We start from the raw sequence: 20,676 nt of genomic DNA, 5'->3' as shown, positions 1-20,676 counted from the left end.
GTGTACTATGGTTGTGGTGTACTATGGTTGTGGTGTACTATGGTTGTGGTGTACTATGGTTGTGGTGCAGTATGGTTGTGGTGCAGTATGGTTGTGGTGCAGTATGGTTGTGGTGCAGTATGGTTGTGGTGCAGTATGGTGTTTGTGTACTATGGTTGTGGTGCAGTATGGTGTTTGTGTACTATGGTTGTGGTGCAGTATGGTTGTGGTGCAGTATGGTTGTGGTGCAGTATGGTTGTGGTGCAGTATGGTGTTTGTGTACTATGGTTGTGGTGCAGTATGGTGTTTGTGTACTATGGTTGTGGTGCAGTATGGTTGTGGTGCAGTATGGTTGTGGTGCAGTATGGTTGTGGTGCAGTATGGTGTTTGTGTACTATGGTTGTGGTGCAGTATGGTTGTGGTGCAGTATGGTTGTGGTGCAGTATTGTGTTTGTGTACTATGGTTGTGGTGCAGTATGGTGTTTGTGTACTATGGTTGTGGTGCAGTATGGTTGTGGTGCAGTATGGTTGTGGTGCAGTATGGTTGTGGTGCAGTATGGTGTTTGTGTACTATGGTTGTGGTGCAGTATGGTGTTGGTGCAGTATGGTTGTGGTGCAGTATGGTTGTGGTGCAGTATGGTGTTTGTGTACTATGGTTGTGGTGCAGTATGGTGTTTGTGTACTATGGTTGTGGTGCAGTATGGTTGTGGTGCAGTATGGTGTTTGTGTACTATGGTTGTGGTGCAGTATGGTTGTGGTGCAGTATGGTGTTTGTGTACTATGGTGTTTGTGTACTATGGTTGTGGTGCAGTATGGTGTTTGTGTAGTATGGTTGTGGTGCAGTATGGTGTTTGTGTAGTATGGTTGTGGTGCAGTATGGTGTTTGTGTACTATGGTTGTGGTGCAGTATGGTTGTGGTGCAGTATGGTTGTGGTGCAGTATGGTTGTGGTGTAGTATGGTTGTGGTGTACTATGGTGTTTGTGTACTATGGTTGTGGTGCAGTATGGTTGTGGTGCAGTATGGTTGTGGTGCAGTATGGTTGTGGTGTACTATGGTGTTTGTGTACTATGGTTGTGGTGTGTTTTGGTTTTATGCTGATAATTAAATGACTCTCATCGTTTGCTATTTTTCTGACTGTATGTAACTCTCAGGTGAAACAGTGTTTCTGGGCTGTATAAAAATATGACAGACATGGTTATGTATCCAACATCCACTTATTGAGATTACCAACAAACAGCTCTTCTCATCTCTAAGCCATTATAGAACTAAAAACAACTTTGGCCTGCCAAACTTTCAGCTTTGGTTCAGACTCTACAATAGTACTTATACTCAACTCAATAGTGGTCAGTTATACAACTCAATAGAACAGTCTGACAGTCTCTCGTGTGAGAGAGAGAAACAGATGCCTTGTCTTCTCTCTCCTGTTAATGGAAGATAATGGTCCATCTCTCTCTTCTATTTTCTAGTCTCTGTCTCTTCTTCTTTTTCCCTAATGGATAGTTCCTCTCTCATCTCTTTGGCTTTATCATTCTGAAAGTAGTCTCATCTAACTAAGTTTTCTATGATGGATGAAATGGACAAAACAAACAAACAGAGAGAAGAATAACCTCTGTCTTTTCTTTCTCTCTCCAGGGTCAGACCTGGGTTCCGTCTATAGATCTAGAAGATTCTTCTGGAGATGAGTTCTATGATGATGAAGACCTCTTCTCAGGCTCTGGATCTGGCTGTGAGTTTGTTGTGTGTATGTGCTTGTGTGTGTGTGTGTGTGTGTGTGTTTGTGTGTGTACATAGGCATGTTTGAACATGTAGGGGGCCTATGTACACACACACACGCACACAATCTAACATAGGCATGTTTGAACGTGTAGTGGGCCTATGTTAGATTGTGTGTGTGGGAATTCTCTGCAGCCTGTTGGTTTAAGAGGTGACAGCTGCTGTGTTTAAATCTGCAGCTCTGACTCCCAACCCCAAATCTGAGGTCAAATTAAACACAGGGACTACACACGCATAAACACACACATACATACACACGCATAAACACACGAATACGCACATACACACACATACACACGCATAAATACACACACACATACACACGCATAAACACACACATACACACACACATACACACGCATATACACACACATACACACGCATAAACACACACATACACACACACATACACACGCATAAACACACACATACACACGCATAAACACACACATACACACGCATAAACACACGCATAAACACACGCATAAACACACACATACACACACACATACACACACACATACACACACACATACACACGCATAAACACACATACACATACACACATACACACACATACACACGCATAAACACACATACACACACACACATACACACGCATACACACACACATACACACGCATAAACACACACATACACACGCATAAACACACACATAGACACACACACATACACACACATAGACACACACACACACACACACATACACACACATAAACACACACACATACACACACATAAACACACACACATACACACACATAAACACACACACATACACACACACACAAACAAACACATAAACACACACACATACACACGCATAAACACACACATACACACGCATAAACACACACACATACACACACATAAACACACACATACACATGCATAAACACACACACATACACACACATAAACACACACACATACACACGCATAAACACACACATACACGGCCTTGCATTAACGAAACACAGGAACTGGGCACACACCCTCCCAGTAGCCAGATCTCCACCCAGACTAAGTGATCTTATTTACAGTAATCTGATTACAGACAGCAGATCAGATGATCTCATGCAGACAGGCCATTGTGTGTGTTTTAGTTTGAGTATGTGTTTTCTGTGTCTAGTTCCCATGTTTGGTTTGTGTGTGTGTGTGTGTGTGTGTGTGTGTGTGTGTGTGTGTGTGTGGAATTACCTCCATAACGCTTATTTGTAAGAGGCCTTTGTTTGTTTCAGATTAGCTTCTATGACTGTATTTAGCCATTCTATTTCTGTTTCAGATTAGCTTCCATGACTGTATTTAGCCATTCTATTTCTGTTTCAGATTAGCTTCTATGACTGTATTTAGCCATTATGTTTCAGATTAGCTTCTATGACTGTATTTAGCCATTCTATTTCTGTTTCAGATTAGCTTCTATGACTGTATTTAGCCATTCTATTTCTGTTTCAGATTAGCTTCTGTGACTGTGTTTAGCCATTCTATTTCTGTTTCAGATGAGCTTCTATGACTGTGTTTAGCCATTCTATCTCTCTCATTTCCTCTCACTCTAATAATTTGTTTTGTTCATAACTAGTTTAACAGTTAATCCCTTTAACAGTTAATCTACTTCCCTCTTTCTTTCTCTCCATAGTTCCAGAGATGAAGGTCAACCCTACAGCGGTGGGTGTGTCTTTCAGCACTGAGGAGCCCCTTCCCCTTTCCACCACCCAGGCTACTGGCCCCGCCCCCTCAGCCCCACCTGCAGCCGAGCCCAATCCCAACCCCGACGCTCTCCCCACCCCACTACCCACTGAGGGAGAGGGGGAGAGTGGGATAGAGTGGGAGAGAGGGAGGGAGAGAGAGAGGGAGAGGGAAAGAGAGAGAGTAAGGGAGATGGAGCGGGAGAGAGAACGAGAGCGGGAGAGGGATAGAGAGAGGGAGAGAGAAAAGGAGAGGGAGAGAGAAAGAGAGAGAGAGAGGCAACGGGAAATAGAGAGGGAACGAGAAAGAGAACGTGAAAGAGCGAGAGCCGCCCAGACCACCATCTCACCCCGTGGCCCGGCGGCTGTTCCCATGGCGACCACCAGCACAGCGACGCCTCTGGCGGAGAGTGTAGCACCCTCTAGTGGCGTGCAGGACCTGGTCACCACAGAAGAAGAGGACGAGGATGTCTACCTGTCCCCAGACCCCACCACCAGTATGCCTATGGAGACCACCACGGAAGAAGAAGAAGAAGAGGAAGAAGTGACCACTACAGATACAGAGACCACACCCCTCCCAAAGACAACAGCTCCACCCACTACGATTGGCCCAGCCCTAACTGAGAGGTCTAGCTCCGCCCCCTTTAGGCCCAGTGTTCTGGTGACCACGCCTATTAAAGCCGCACCCACAGAGAGGAGCACACGCCCACAGCAGCCTTCTACGACAATGGTGTGTGTTTGTGTGTATCCTGTGTGTATTTATCCATCACATGTGGAGGAGAGACACAGGTGGTCCTCGTTAAGAGCGAGGCTCCTCGTTAGTAGCATCGTTAATGATTAATTACATGATTAGCATCCAGCTAAATAGGCTGAAACACTCCACAGCTTCTGGAGATAATGTGACGTTTATTTGGGTTCTCATTCAGTTGTACAACTGACTAGGTATCCCCTTTCCCCAATCACCAATCTATCTGAACTGACATGGTAATTGTGTGTCTTTCTCTCTCAATCCCCCTTTCTTTTTATTTTGCTCTCTATCTCTCTCTCTCTGTCCCTCTTTCTGTCTCTCTCTGTCCCTCTTTCTGTCTCTCTCTCTCTCTCTCTGTCCCTCTTTCTGTCTCTCTCTCTCTCTCTCTGTCCCTCTTTCTGTCTCTCTCTCTCTCTCTCTGTCCCTCTTTCTCTCTCTCTCTCTCTCTCTCTCTGTCCCTCTTTCTCTCTCTCTCTCTCTCTCTCTGTCCCTCTTTCTCTCTCTCTCTCTCTCTGTCCCTCTCTCTCTCTCTCTCTGTCCCTCTTTCTGTCTCTCTTTCTCTCTCTCTCTCTGTCCCTCTTTCTGTCTCTCTCTCAGAATAATGAATTAGGCGTTAATGGACCCAGCGGAGACTTTGAGATCCGGGAGGAGGACCGTCGCCAGGGCAACGAGGTTGTTGGTCGTGGCCTTGGCATGGAGACTGGGGCAGAACCTGATCTGATTGGCAACACAATTAACACAGGAAGTTCTGCCGCTCAACTTCCTCAGAAGAACATCTTGGAGAGGAAGGAGGTTCTGATAGGTGAGGACACACACACAACACTGTCTGTCGGTCTGTCTGAAAAATAAAACCACCCATAGCAAACCTTTCCCTCTACTAGTATATCTCACTCCTTCTCTCTCTTTCCCTCTACTAGTATATCTCACTCCTTCTCTCTCTTTCTCTCTACTTGTCTCTCTCACTCCTCTCTCTTTCCCTCTACTAGTCTCTCTCACTCCCCTCTCTTTCCCTCTACTAGTATATCTCACTCCTTCTCTCTCTTTCTCTCTACTTGTCTCTCTCACTCCTCTCTTTCCCTCTACTAGTCTCTCTCACTCCCCTCTCTTTCCCTCTACTAGTATATCTCACTCCTTCTCTCTCTTTCCCTCTACTAGTATATCTCACTCCTCTCTCTTTCCCTCTACTAGTCTCTCTCACTCCCCTCTCTTTCCCTCTACTAGTCTCTCTCACTCCCCTCTCTTTCCCTCTACTAGTCTCTCTCACTCCCCTCTCTTTCCCTCTACTAGTCTCTCTCACTCCCCTCTCTTTCCCTCTACTAGTATATCTCACTCCTCTCTTTTTCCCTCTACTTGTCTCTCTCACTCCTCTCTCTTTCTCTCTATCTCTCTCTTTCTCTCCGTATTCTTCTGACGGGCGTAGCTTTTGTCTTTATTCTGATTGGCTGTCTGTGTCTCCCCCAGCCATTCTGATTGCTTGCCTGCTGGCGGTGGTTTTCGCTGACTTCGTGGTGATCGGTAAAGAGCAGGAGTCAAAGCAGGCTAACTGTGTCCTTAGTGTGTCTGTGCGCTGGACACATGCTGTTAGTGTGTTGTAGTATGTAGGAACAGTAGCCTACACATGATTTGTGTGTGTTAGTGACACGGGATCTTAATATGTAGGTACGGTCATGACACATGATAGCGTGTACTATGTAGATACTATGTAAATACACACAGCTTGGGGTATAATAGATGATCATGACAGACGTCAGTTCATATGTTAGCATTGCCTGCAGTGCTTAAAGTGGTACTTGAAGATGCCGGTCCTCACTAAACTCATTTAATTTACCGTACCGGGGTAATTTTATTATATTTGAATCTATTTAGATTCCATATTCTCCAGAAGACATATAGAAGCAGTAGATAATTAGAGACACCAGTGGTCTGTATACCAGTGGTCTGTATACCAGTGGTCAGCGCTAGCCCACTTCAACCACTTGCATGGCATTAGTGTATGTGTCTCTGTTCTTTACATGTTCTGAATCTTTTGTCCTATTCAGAATGAGTTCTACATTGTTTGACCATATCTCTCTCTCTGTTTCCTCTCTTTCTCCCTTCCTCCCACTCTGTCCCTCCCTCCCTCTCCCCACCATCCCTTCCTCTATCTCTTCGTCCACAGCGGTGATAGTGGGGGGCGTGGTGGGGGCCCTGTTTGCAGCGTTCCTGGTCATGCTGCTGGTGTACAGGATGAAGAAGAAAGATGAAGGCAGCTACACACTGGAGGAACCCAAGCAAGCCACCGTCACCTACCAGAAAGCTGACAAACAGGAGGAGTTCTACGCATAACACACACACACAGAGTGTGTTATCACTCCAGCTCCCTTCCAGTCCTGTCGCTTCACATCTCCTTCCCATCCTTCTCCCGTATCTTCCTCCCTCTCTTCTCTCCTATCTTCCTGTCCTCCATGTCAGTTGTTACTGAGAGTGCCCGTCTCTCCACGGACTCAAACATTTCTTTAAAAAATATAAATACACTTTTAAAAAAATAACAAAATAAATATATCAGCTGGAAAAAAATATATAAATATGTGATACACAATTTCTTTTTTTTTTAAGTAAATGTTGTTATTGATATTATATGATTATTGTTCTGATGATGTAATGAACTGATTATTTTGTAAAAACACAAGCTCTTATCCGGTGTTCTAGCACAATACTCTAGTGTCTGTTCCACGGAGCGAATGAGCCAAGTGACAGAGGGATGGGGGAGAAGAAGGGACAGAGACAAACAGAGGAGGAAAGAGTGTCATCTGATTGGCCACACAGACACTGGGGTCAAAGGTTAGAGGAAAGGTCTCTATTGTAGTGCCTTCCATTGCCCTGGTGCTCTCTCACACACACACACACACACATGGCTTGGACCCCTCTCTCTGTGCTTGGCCAATCAGAGTAGGGGAAACCTCCTACAACGCTCTGACAACCTCAGGACAACGTTGTGGCAGCATTCACTGGTAGTTAGCAAGGGATTCTAACCAGGGATATAGTGTTAAATAAAATGGTGGGTAAACAAACCGCTGGGGTAACATAAACATTAGCTAATGCTAACAATGCTACCTGATGGTAGTAGAGTTGTGTAAACACTGTTCACCAAGTGAAGGGGTGTTTAAACAACAGATTATGAGTGTTTACCCTCCTCAACATCCCTGGGTTGTATTCATTAGGCACCAAACAAAGAAAACGGACTGAAACAGAGAGGACTACCTGGTCCAATAAGAAATGCACATTTCCGTATTCCATTGCAAAATGTTTTACAACGTTTTCCGTTGTGTGTCAATGAATACGACCCTGGTGCTGAATGCTAACACAGGGCTAGCGGCTAGCTGTCTGGTTTGCTCCTTTACGCTGTACAAAGGTGATTAGTTCTATGGATAGTAATAATAACCAATAATATATCAATGTTCTGGACTGGTTGGTAAATAATAGTAATAATGAAAATAATACTCGAATGAACAAAAGGATGTGTATTTAGCGGTTTCAAAAGTTTATATGTAAATAATCATTGGTTGAAATACTTTTTCTGTCGTTGCCACTAACCAGTCGCATGATCACCATTTCTATATCACGTCAATCTGTGGAGCTGTGCTCTCAACCCACATACACCACACACACTCACAAGTACGCACTCACACACTTAAGCAAATATACACACGCCGTACATGCAAGCATGCGCTCACAAGCTCAAACACACACACACACAAATATATCACTTGCGCTTCATTGACTAAATATATATATATATAAATCATATCACTCACTCAACATATTATCATTATCATCATCACACAAGCTGGTTTCAGTACATTATTAATAAGTGGCTGATCAGTTGCTGGTTGGTTAGAGTTTGGTCCGTTGTGTAAAGGCACCAGCATGTATCCATCCAATCCCCTGCATGCTCTTTCTTTCTCTTCTACCATTGGCTGTCTATTTGGGGGTGGGCTGGTCTTTGGGACTGTGAGGGAGGGGCTTACGATGCTGAAAGTGGCTCTTCAAGTAGAAGTTGTCCATCAGTAGGTGTGGGGACAGGAGTTAAGGTGGGGGCAGTGGGTAGGGGTGGGGACAGGAGTTGAAGTGGGGGCTGTGGGTAGGTGTGGGGACAGGAGTTGAAGTGGGGGCTGTGGGTAGGTGTGGGGACAGGAGTTGAGTTGGAGGCTGTGCTTTCTATCTAAGATTGTAACAATAACCAACACACCAGTACGACTGGACTAGTAGCTTCTAATATATTCAGTACTGTAGAACAACTGCATGGGAGTCAAACTATACTAGTCTCTGTGTGTGTGTGTGTGTGTGTGTGTGTGTGTGTGTGTGTGTGTGTTCTGAGAGGAATGTACTGTGGGCAGGTGTGTATTTTACCTGCTCCAGCAGTTCTGACGCTCTTCCATAGTCAGGTAGTCACACCTGTACCCCTGTGTGTGTGTGTGTGTACGCCTCAACTGCTTTGCCCCCTCTTTTTTTTAAGCAGTGAATGCCTCACTCTTATTTCACATCAGACTTGTGTGTGTGTGTGTGTGTAGGTCTCACCTGTTCACTGCTGAATGTGGGGCTAGTCTGCTTTTTCACACACAATCTGTCACTCACGGTCTGTTTGTCTGTAGCAGGACTGACTGACGTCACACATCACAGACAGAACTGACCTGAACTGTCTTTTCTAAACTTACCTTCCAACTGTTAACATGTGTTTGTACCCATATAAGTCTGCATAGCCAAATAATAGAGAAAGAGAGTGTGTGAGTGTGAGTGTGTGTGTGTGTGTGTGTGAGTGTGTGTGTGTGTGTGTGTGTGTGTGCGCGCCAAGTTGGTGGAAGGCCACACCACACTGTGTTTGCTGTTACCCATCCTGTTTTTATACATTTGCATTTTTTAAGGCTGTTTCTGTCATTGGCTGCTGAGCGCTGGGAGGCGGACCTCTGCGCCACGGCCCTGCCACTAATTTGCCACTCTGTTCCAAATAAAAGACCTCATTGGTTAACACACTGTCTTCTGTGATTTTATTGGCTGAGGGTATGGGGTGGGGGTGGAACATGAGGGGACTAATGGTTTTGAGAGCTCTGTATAGTGCAGATAAAATAGAAAAATCACATATAGAACTGACAAACATATCACTCTGACACAATAAATCTCAAATCATTAACCTCTACCTCCTAGTGCCTAAACATTTGAGTAGATCTGAGTAGAATTGAATAGTGTAGGTAGGTATTATTCTAGAAAGACACTCCTTCAGTCTACACCAATCCAATGCTTTTAAATCCTAGAGAAGGAGTGTAAGTGTGTACAGTACATTTCAGTGAGAAGCAGGAGGAGAATGGGAGGGTTTACCATGTCATACATGGATGGAGTGACGCTGGTTGGGTGATGGTGTGACACTCTGCCCTCTGCTGTTTGACTATGGTGTTACATCCCAGTGGCCACATACCTCCCCGAAGCTACAGAATCTACTGGTCTGATTCACTGGCGAAGGGGAGAGAAGGGAGATATATATTGGGGTTGCTGCTAGTACTTGCTGTACTTGATTCTTTGTGAATCGTGTAATAGTATATTATAGAGCTGTGAAGGGAATGAAGTGGAGCTGGATAGCCAGTTACAGTCAATGGAGCTGAGCTCGCTGTTGTGGGTGACATTACTAGCACAAACCAATTATTGTAGGCTTACCATATTTGCACTTTCCAGCTGTAGAACTGAACCCCCATATGAGTAACACATTTCATCATAAACCAGCCATAAGGTCCCTGCATACCCCCTAGATAAAATTACGAATATATCTGTTAGACTCATCGCTATTGCCTTGAATGCCACCAAACGTTTGAAGGGTGTCTCTGAATTGATAAAGGAACTGGCCTGCCATATCAGTCTAGATTTTTTGTTTAAAAAAAATCTACAATAATGATCTGAATTTAATTTTGTTTTCATATTATGGAGCTAGTTCATACATAGCATTACCACAACAAGGGTGCTGGAATTTACACCACACTCGTGTAGTAGTGTAGGTCCCTAGGGCCACGGCGGTCTGTTCCCAGGTGTTCTGATCAATGGAATCTCCCTACTCGGTTCTGTTCGGATCGTTGAGGACTCTCATTGGCTGATTCAGCTCAACCGCTACATGTGATTGTTCTGTCTTCAATTTGCTAATTTGTCAATCAACCTTATCACGTCTCGAAACGGTGCAAACTCATGCATCAATTCCAAAAAAGCGTGTTTGACTTTATCGGTAAATAAATTGCTAGTTTAGAGTTTGATGCTCGTGAAAGCAGGTTCGTTATGGATGACATGCGTGAGGCAGCGGATGATTACGGTGAGGAAGAAATTAACTCATTACCTTGCAGTCGTTTAATTAATTGATTCATTGTTCAAACAGTAATTAACTCGGTCTTTAACTAATAGGTTAACTCTCCCGTTGTTTCACAGAAGAACAGTATCTAAGTAGTTAGACGTTTTGCTCAAGTGAATTTGGCCTAGCTAACAGCCTAACTTTGTTTTGTTGGGCAGTTTTAATAAGACGCAGGCTGCGACTGTTTAAAGGCCTTATACTTTAGAAAGCTAACGTTAGCTATTATGGATGGATCGAAATGTAGGCTATATAATGAGTGACGTTAGGCTATCTGGATGAATCTAGGGGAAGGTCATGTTTTTTCAATGCATTTTTATTTATTTAACTAGGCAAGTCAGTTAAGAACATCTTATTTACAATGACAGCCTACCAAAAGGCATCATGTGGGGCCGGGGATATATATATATATATATGACAAAACACACATCACGACGAGACACCACAACACTTAAGACAACAATACATAATGGCAGCAACACATGACAACAACACGGTAGCAGCACAAAGGGCAAGAAGGTAGAGACACCAACAAAACATCACGCGAAGCAGCCACAAGTGTCAGTAAGAATATTCACGATGGAAATAAACCTGTCCAGTTTGAGTGGTTTTTTTTGCAGCTCGCTCCAGACGCTAGCTGCTTCGAACTGAAAAGAGGAGCGACCCAGGGATGTGTGTGCTTAAGGGACCTCTAACGGAATGTGACTGGCAGAACGGGTGGAGGATGAGGGTTGCATTAGGCATCACAGATAGGGGGGAGTGAAGCCTAAGAGTTTTTATAAATTAGTCAAGGGGAGGGTTTAGTGTGTATAGATATATCTATCTAGTGTAGGGGAGGGGAGGGTCATGTAATTGATTACATTTCTATATATATCGACTTGTGCCTGATGCTGCCACTCATCTCTGATTATCAGCTGGGTGTGCAATATGAAGTGCATGCTTGGAGAGTCACAGAGCAAAGGTATATTTCTAAGATAACTGATGGGATGGTGTATATACAGCTGTTTCAACCCTAAGCCCCTGCCTGCTCTGCTCTTGCTGATCAAAAACTTTTTTTGTATGCTTCCTAACCAGTGGCTGTACTGTGTAGGTCTCTGGTGGCAGTTCAGGAGGAGAGTCAAAGGCTTCTTACGAAAATATTATTTGATTAGGCCTAGTCCATCTTGCGTGTAGTAACCTATAGCCCAGTGGTCACCAACTGCGCGATTGCCTGGTCGATCTTCAAGTCATTAGCCTACATGAGATTTCATAACTTGCAAAACCTTGACCAGAGAGAGAGACTGTTAAAGTATACTGCAAAGAGCTTCTGTTTTTATGGGTGAGTTTATGTCAAAGTCTTTATTCGGCACTGTCAACACTGTTTTTGTTCAACACTATTACAAAACGAAAAGCGCTTCTCCCTACTTCCACTTGCGCTGCATCTGCAATGAATGAGTAGCCAAGTGTATTGATAGCCCTGTTTTTTTTCTTAAATTCTTCAATTTATTAGCAGTTTGTCTTGACAATTTTAATATTGAGGAATATTTCACTTTCTCTGATCATAGGAACATTAATTTGTGCATGAGGCAGATGTGGTGCGACTTCGAGATTTGCAATCAGGTGGAAGACGGTGTCTCTCTGGTCAGTCTCACCGGAGGAAAAGAAGGAGAGAGCAGTGACCGTGAGAGACAGACCATCTGCTGCTATCTCTCCCTCTGCTGCTATCTCTCCCTCTGCTGCTATCTCTCCCTCTGCTGAGACTAATGCCGTGTTCAAAACAACAGGAAACTCGGAGGTCTCCGACTTCAAGACAACTGGGAACTCTGGGAATAAAATGAGGTCAGACTGGGGAAAAACATGTTCAATGGTCATCCAAGTCGGAAACACGGGCATCTTTCTAGAGCGCCGACTTTCCCACCTGAAGTTCACTGAAGTTGTGATTTGATATAGTTTTTTTCAGAGCTCCAAGTTGTCTTGAAAGAATCATGACCATCAAATGCATGTACCATCAGTCCAGTAAAAATAAAAAAGCAAATATATATATATATATATATATATATATATATATATATATATATATATATATTATTTTGATGGTACATGCTTATCAAAACTTGAGTTTTGAAATCTAATATGGTCTGAGAAGAACAATATTTTCAGGCCAGGCATATAGCCAATATGCTGTGATAATGTATTAGGCCTACTGCACTAACCTCATTCCTACACAACTGTTTTTATTAGGTTAATGCATAAAAAATTTAAGTCATGTTTAAATTTTTGTTTTGAGCAGTAGATCTCTGCTTGCTTTTTGTGATCTTGACTCAGAAAAGGTTGGCGATTTAAAAAAAAATATATATTTTCCTTTTTTTCTCCCCAATTTCTTGGTATCCAATTGGTAGTTAGTCTTGTCTCATCGCTGCAACTCCCGTACGGACTCAGGAGAGGTGAAGGCCAAGAGCTGTGCATCCTCTGAAACACAACCCTGCCAAGCCCCAATGCGTCTTGACATAATGCCCACTTAACCCGGAGGCCAGCCGCACTGATGTGTCGTGGAGGAAAGACCGTACACCTGCCGACCATGTCAGCGTGCATTGTGCCTGGCCCGCCACAGGAGTCGCTAGTGCGCGAAGGGACAAGGATATCCTTGCCGGCCAAACCCTCCCCTAACCCAGACGACGCTGGGCCAATTGTGTGCCATGGGTCTCCTGGTTGCGGCAGGCTGTGACTGGACTCGAACCCAGAATCTCTAGTGGCAGACCACTGCACCACTCGGGAGGCCCAGCTTACTACTACTATAATGTATTAGAGTTATTGACCTCACAATAAGCCAGATTTGAGTAATTTACATTGTGGTGCTGAAACTTAAAGCTGCGGCACAATCAATCGGAAATGGACAGCTCATGGTGCTGAAAGTAGGCAAATTCGAGTAGGCATTATTCATTTCAACATCTTCATTTGAATTAGACTTTACTAACAACAACCAGGCTTTGTGTTGGAGCCTATTTCTTCTAATTTAAGTAAAAGAGGTAGACTGTCCTGTTTGACAGACTACATTAGGCTATAGGCTGCTATATCCATCCATGCACTCTTTTTAAATAGCCTACCTCTGTGTCAGTGAAGGGCTGTTAAGTTAAAACCAAGACTCCAATTGAGGGGTTATGAGAGGGTAGGCTATGCCATATGCCTACTTTTTATTTAAGAAAATTGTAAAAAGCACAGCGCTTTGGTCCATGATGCTTAATCAATCAATCAAATGTATTTATAAAGCCCTTTTTTACATCAGCAGATGTAAACAGCAAACAATGCAGATGTAGAAGCACGTTGGCATGGAAAAACTCCCTAGAATGGCAGGAATCTAGGAAGAAACCTACAGAGGAACCAGGCTCTGAGGGGTGGCCTGTCCTCTTCTGGCTGTGCCCGGTAGAGATTATAAGACTACATGGCCATTTAAGGCCAGATCGTTCTTCAAGATGTTCAAACATTCATAGATGACCAGCAGGGTCAAATAATAATCACAGTGGTTGTAGAGGGTGCAACAGGTCAGGAGTAAATGTCAGTTTGCTTTTCATAGCCGAGCAGTCAGAGGTCGAGATAGCAGGTATGGTAGAGAGAGAGAGTCGAAAACAGCACGTCCGGGACAAGGTAGCACGTCCGGTGAACAGGTCAGGGTTCCATAGCCGCAGGCAGAATAGTTGAAACTGGATTAGCAGCACAAGCAGGTGGACTGGGGACAGCAAGGAGTCATCAGGCCAGGTAGTCCTGAGGCATGGTCGTAGGGCTATGGTCCTCCGGGAGGGGAGAGAGAGAGAATTAGGTAGCATACTTAAATTCACACAGGACACCAGATAAGACAGGATAATTACACCAGCTATAACAGACTGACCCTAGCCCCCTGACACATAGACTATTGTAGCATAGATACTGGAGACTGAGACAGGGGTGGATCAGGGGACACTGGACCCATCCGACAATACCCCCAGACAGGGCCAACCAGGCAGGATATAACTCCATCCACTTTGCCAAAGCACAGCCCTCACACCACTAGAAAGATATAGACATACCAACTTACTACCCTGAGACAAGGCTGAGTATAGTCCATGAAGATCTCCTCCACCGCACAAGCCTGAGGGGGCGCAAAACCGGATAGGAATATCCCGTCAGTGTCTCTTCCTAGGGACGGCATGGAAGAGCACCAGTAAGACAGTGACTCAACCCCCGTAACGGGGTCAGAGGCAGAGAATCCCAGTGGAGAATCCCAGTGGAATCCCAGTGGAGCCGGCCAGGCAGAGACAGCAAGGGCGGTTCGTCGCTTCAGTGCCTTGCCGTTCACCTTCGCACCCCATGGCCAGACTAAACTTAATCATAGGACCTACAGAAGAGATGAGTCTTAAGTAAAGACTTAAAGTTTAGGACTGTGGCTGTCTCTCACATTGATAGGCAGATCATTCCATAAATTTAGCTCTATAGGAGAATGCCCTGCCTCCAGCTATTTGCTTAGAAATTACAATCTCTCCAAAAGAATGTGGTGATCGATGGTGTCAAAAGCAGCACTAAGGTCTAGGAGCACGAGGACAGATGCAGAGCCTTGGTCTGACGCCATTAAAAGGTCATTTACTACCTTCACGAGTGCAGTCTCAGTGCTATGATGGGGTCTAAAACCAGACTGAAGTGTTTTATATGCATTATTTGTCTTCAGGAACGCAGTGTTGCCATGCAACAGCTTTTTCAAAACATTTTGAGAGGAATGGGAGATTCGATATAGGTTGATCGTTTGGCTTTTCCAAAACATTTTGAGAGGAATGGGAGATTCGATATAGGTTGATCGTTTGGCTTTTCCAAAACATTTTGAGAGGAATGGGAGATTTGATATAGGTTGATCGTTTGGCTTTTCCAAAACATTTTGAGAGGAATGGGAGATTCGATATAGGTTGATCGTTTGGCTTTTCCAAAACATTTTGAGAGGAATGGGAGATTTGATATAGGTTGATCGTTTGGCTTTTCCAAAACATTTTGAGAGGAATGGGAGATTCGATATAGGTTGATCGTTTGGCTTTTTCAAAAGAGTCTTTTACTGCCACTTTTAGTGACTTTTTAAAGCTAGATACAAGCTGTAAAATATCCGGTAAAGAGTGACTCAGATGCATATGGGGATATCATTGTTTCCTTTCTTTGACATTCAGAGGCTGAGCAACAACCTTCTGTAGTTGAGGATATATATTTTTTTTTAAACTTTGCTTGGGAAGTAATCTAATTCTGTCACTGATTAAGCTATTCACTTTCTGTTCAATAGAATATGTTTAAACCCACAAAGCTTTTAGGGAAACAACTTGTGACTTTCTGTCATTGAGTGAAGCTACAGAAGAAGAGTAACCAGCAGCCCTGTGCTCTATCAAAATTGCTACGTTGCCATGTAATGCTGACAGGTCGAAAAACAGTTTCTAAAACTACACATCTAAGGTGCTGGTCTGTCCAAGAAGTGAGAGTAAATGTTCTCTGCTATCCACTTTGTTTTATTGATTATTTTGGGTATGAGGAAAGGGGTATACTTAGTCAGTTGTACCACTGAATCAGAGCGGTACGGGGTATAGGGGAGGGGCACTTGGTTTTTTTCAAGCATTCAGGGAGGGTTTAGGTCAAATATATTTTAATTTCAGTGAGGTCCGATTTTCTCCATGTAACATTCACTCCCTCAGCTAACCCAGTTGAAGCTAATTAACAAGCAGGTGAGGCAGCGTGTGACCTCAGCCTACCTGGTCTTTTCATTATAGTCTTTAGAACACAGAGGAGCACTCTGTCATGTGCTTGTGGAAACTAGGCCCACATGGTGACATCACCTCAATCTAGATTTCTCATTTTACCTGACTAGTCATTACCCAGTGATACTCTGTTGCTATTTTGAACTTTTTGTCACTTTGTGCCACTCCATCATGCTATGTCAGTGAGTGTTTTTTCATATTATGACAGTGTTATGTCATGCTAATTCGCTCTGTGTGGCTGTATGCAGACTGCCCAAGCCTCCTGTGTGATGAACAGGAGGATGAAGAGGAGGAGAGTTACCGTGGAGATGATGAGACCGGAGGAGAGGAGGGGGGAGATATAGAAGAATGGGACACTGGACAAAGAGGAGGAGAGAGAGTGGAGGAGGAAGAAGAGAATGGAGGAGAGATGGAGAAGAATGGAGAGATGGGTGAGGATGGAGTAACAGAAAGAGAAAAGGAGAGTGAGGTGGTAGTTGATTTTGAAGAGGAGGGAGGAGAGATGGAGAAGAGACAGTTGAGAAAGAGGATAGGGAGGGCAGAAAAAGAGAAGGAGGAGGAGGCAGTGTTAATTGAGGATAGGAGAGGGAGTGTAGAGGAGATGAAGGACAGAAGAGAGAGAGATGAGAAGGTAGAGGAGGAAAAAAAGCAGAAAGGTGTGATGGGGCCTGCTCTGTCTCTCGATCTCGTCGGCGTGACAACTGACCCTGTCGGCATGACGACCACCACTCATGAGGACTCTGGGTACCTGAGCTCTGGGATGGGGTTCTACTGTCCCCCCGGACCTCTCCTATTCCACACCCAGCCTAAACCACACCCCCAACCCCTTCTGCCCAGTGGGGTGAAGCGCCCACATAGTGTCAGCCCCCCTCCCGCTCCCACCCAAAGCCTACAGGTAAGACAGATGGGAGGAGATGACATCATACTGTCAGCAGTGATGTCATTACAATGGTGTCCTGCACAGTGCTCTAAAAAGTTCACACAACCACTAACCCCTAGATACTTGGAGATGTGAAAGGACTGGATAAATAGAACGAACAGACACACACTGCTCCTCCACAGGTTAAGGTGACTCGAGTGTACTCTACTCGCCGTTCGATTGGCTACAGCGCCCGGGGGCGTGGCCAGGTGCTTCCCCTCCCCCTGTTGCCAGCGGTAACCATGGGAGACCCCTCCCTATTGCCCTCCCTGCCCAAGAAGAAGACAAGAACACTCTACAGCACTGGTGAGGAGAGTGAGTGTGTGTGTGTGTGTGTCCCCGCTCTGACCTATTGCCTGTGTGTGTGTGTGTGTGTGTGTGTGTGTGTGTCCGCTCTGACCTATTGCCTTTGTCTGTGTGTAACCTCTGTGTGTGTGTGTGTAGACCAGTTGGAGCAGCTAGAGGGAATGTTCCAGGAGGACCACTACCCAGATGGAGAGAAGAGGAAGGAGATTGCCGCCACGGTGGGCGTCACACCCCAGAGGATCATGGTTAGTACTCTCCAGGAGGAGGGTTTGTCACCTTTGACCTACGTACACTATTAGGATTGGGGAATAGGATTTGAGGTTTATATTTTGCCTCATTCGCTCTCTACCTTCCTCTCTCTCCTCTCATCCCTCCCCCTCTCTGTTTGTCAGGTGTGGTTTCAGAACCGTAGGGCCAAGTGGAGGAAGGCCAGTCGTTCTGCAGTGAAGCCAGAACACAAACAGACCTGCAGCCGCCTCCCTGACCCCAACCCTACCTCGCTCCTTGCACCACACCCTAGGTAGGCTCAGACCGCAATATGATATGATCACCGGTTGCAGACATCCACAATAAAGAACAAAACAGCCATTATTAACTCTTCCAGACAATGTGCACCCTCCCTTGAAGCATGCCCACTTTGGTTGGGCTGACAGGGTCTTGAGCTGGGTGATAATGGCCGCTGAGTTATGATTATACTAACTGTCTCTATAGGGCGGCTGCAGGACACATCGCCCCCTTCCTCCCTCCTGCTGGTCTCTCCTTACCTCTCCCTCCTACCACCCAGGCACTCCCTTCCTACAGCACCCTGCTAGCCAGCCTCTCATCCAGCCCTACAGGTAGGCAGTCAATCTTTCCATCCATCAATCACACTACACAAACAATTGTTGATGTTTGTTAATGTTTGACTATATGTTTGTGGCTCCCAGGCAGGTCAGTAGGAGAGAGAGGGCCACCGTCAGGACCTCAGGGAGGGTCAGTGGAGCACCTACCTCCTATCATGTATAGCCCACCACCTTTACGACGTGCCAGCCTCCCCCTTCTGACTACCTTCCTGAACCCCCCCAAACCTACCCCCAGCCCCACTCCACCAACCCTGCAACCCACCCCAACATCACCTTTCTTCATGGATGTGTTGGAGCCCCACCCCCCCAACAGAGACACACAGGGACTCACCCTGCAGACTGACTCTGGGTGAGTAATTGAAGGACATTACTTGACGTAGGCTGAATGGGACCCATAAGACATCCATGCCTATATGTAATGGGAAATATCGGAGATTAATACAGTTCATTTTAGAGTGATTAACACTGTTTTCCCTGTCTGTAATACACATTATTTCCAGTGTTCTGGTTGTACAGGTTGATGGTCACTAGACTTGCCACTGAAAGCTATGGGTTGTTCTCATATTGTGTGATGGTGATTGACATCAGAGCTACTGAAGAAACAATGGTTTCTGAACACTGATCCTATAGCAGCTGGAAGAGTCACAGTCTATTGTTTTGTCTTCCTACAAGCCTCTCAGGCTGATGTTTAGAGATTTGGTTCTGTCAGATTAATATAGAAGTGCCTTCTCACAGAATGCACGTTAGACATTTTCTGTGCTGGAGGTGTCTCCCCGTTGCAACTTGTAATTAAACCAGATTGATTTCTTATTATTTTCTATATCTGTGACTGCTCATCCTCTTTACGTTATGTGTGTGTGTGTGTGTGTGTGTCGTCCTCAGTTCTCTATTTGACTACAGCAGTGATCTCCTGTCCAGCAGCAGCAGCTCAGTGAAGATGGATCCTCAGCACTACCTTACCTCCAGCCACCAGGGTGGCGCTACAGTCTCCTACCAGCCCCAGGCCTCCCGCCTGGCCTACCTCACCCCCTCCCCCTACCTCAACCCAAACCCCCCTGAGGGGAGCGCCCCTCCCCCCTCCTACCTTACCTTTGGTCCAGGGGGTGGGCCCGGGGTAGTGACCTATGCAGCTGGAGGCCACACCTACTTCCAGGCACAGACAGGAGGGGGACAGATCCTACTGCAGTCTGGGATACACGGTGAGTCACTGTCGGGATACCACCTAGACACACACACCAAATTTGAGATTGGACAGTAGAGTCAGTGTGTATGTGTGTGTGTGTGTGTGTGTCTAGGTGGTATCACAGCCTACCAGTCGTACCCGTGGGATCAGCTCTACAGCCACCCAGCAGGCATCCAGCAGCGTAACCAGTGTTCCCAGTTTACTACCACCACACTGGGGGGCCGAGACCACCCAACCTCCTCCTCCTACCTGCCACCCACTTACTATCCCCGCTCACACACTCTCACACACCCCTCTACCCAGGCCCAGGTCCTGCCCCCAGTTTCTACCCTGCGACACCCCCAGCCCAGAGGGGTCAGCGCCCCCCAGCCCAGAGACCCCACACCACCCTTGGCCCTCCTGGATCCCCCCACCTGTGTGAAGGCTGAGAATGAGAGCCCTCCCCATATACACAGCAGCCACTTCCACTGTGACTTCTCACCCATACTCTTTTGACAGACCTGGGGGTTGTTATTCCTGTCTTCATATCTTGCTTAGTTAAATAAAGGTTAAGTAAAAAAATAAAACATCTGTGTGTGTTTTCTGTATGTTTATGTGAGTATGAATGTATATGTGCCTACGTGTGTGACTGATATATTTTGAGGCTCATTATTGAGACAGACGGTTTTGTTCAGGTTGTTGGACTGTAATAAAGGCATGTTACTTACCATTGATACATCTGGTTGCTTTAGTGTGTGTTTTTCTGTCCATATAGTGGATTTGTTTGTACACTGATTTCCAGTACACATGCCGTTCCACCAGAGAGCGCCATTTCCCTGTGTGTGTGGGGTGGCGTTGCTACCACACAGTAGAAAGTGCTGCTTATCCAATCCTCTGCGAGCTACCTGAAGGGCCTTGATGGCAGGGAGTGGACTAGCTGGGGTCTCCTTGCCTTTGTGTCTCTGAATGTGTATTTGATGTACAGTATGGATGACACTCCCATCCCACAGTGACATCTCCATCTTTCTCTCGTTCTCTCCCACCCATGGGAGGATAAGGCTGTGAGGAGGATAAGGCTGTGAGGAGGATAAGGCTGTGAGGAGGATAAGGCTGGGGGGAGGATAAAGCTGGGGTTGAGGGGGAGGCT

The 20,676-nt window shown here is 45.5% G+C and overlaps 2 protein-coding genes across 2 annotated transcripts in view; both read left to right on the top strand.

Moving 5' to 3' along the window:
* sdc3 (syndecan 3) overlaps positions 1-9,214 on the top strand; it is a 41,139-nt gene extending 31,925 nt beyond the window's left edge. Inside the window, exons 2-5 of the mRNA XM_036953139.2 lie at positions 1,613-1,706; positions 3,411-4,189; positions 4,805-5,009; positions 6,366-9,214. Coding sequence (XP_036809034.1) covers positions 1,613-1,706; positions 3,411-4,189; positions 4,805-5,009; positions 6,366-6,532 — 1,245 coding nt within the window. The 3' untranslated portion in view covers positions 6,533-9,214. The remainder of the gene's footprint in view (positions 1-1,612; positions 1,707-3,410; positions 4,190-4,804; positions 5,010-6,365) is intronic.
* Positions 9,215-10,414: 1,200 nt separating this feature from the next.
* nobox (NOBOX oogenesis homeobox) lies at positions 10,415-20,116 on the top strand. Its single transcript, XM_021572429.3, has 9 exons — positions 10,415-10,532; positions 16,549-17,195; positions 17,363-17,525; positions 17,664-17,770; positions 17,918-18,045; positions 18,237-18,361; positions 18,452-18,716; positions 19,250-19,566; positions 19,663-20,116. The coding sequence occupies exons 1-9, from the start codon at positions 10,499-10,501 to the stop codon at positions 20,043-20,045; spliced, it is 2,169 nt and encodes a 722-aa protein (XP_021428104.3). The 5' UTR covers positions 10,415-10,498; the 3' UTR covers positions 20,046-20,116.
* Positions 20,117-20,676: the final 560 nt, after the last annotated feature.

The sequence above is a fragment of the Oncorhynchus mykiss genome, chromosome 18, assembly GCF_057628025.1.
Source record: "Oncorhynchus mykiss isolate SJ-2025 chromosome 18, ASM5762802v1, whole genome shotgun sequence".
NCBI lineage: Eukaryota > Metazoa > Chordata > Actinopteri > Salmoniformes > Salmonidae > Oncorhynchus > Oncorhynchus mykiss.
The sequence above is the reverse complement of the archived record's forward strand: the minus strand, read 5'-3'. Positions and strand labels throughout refer to the sequence as shown.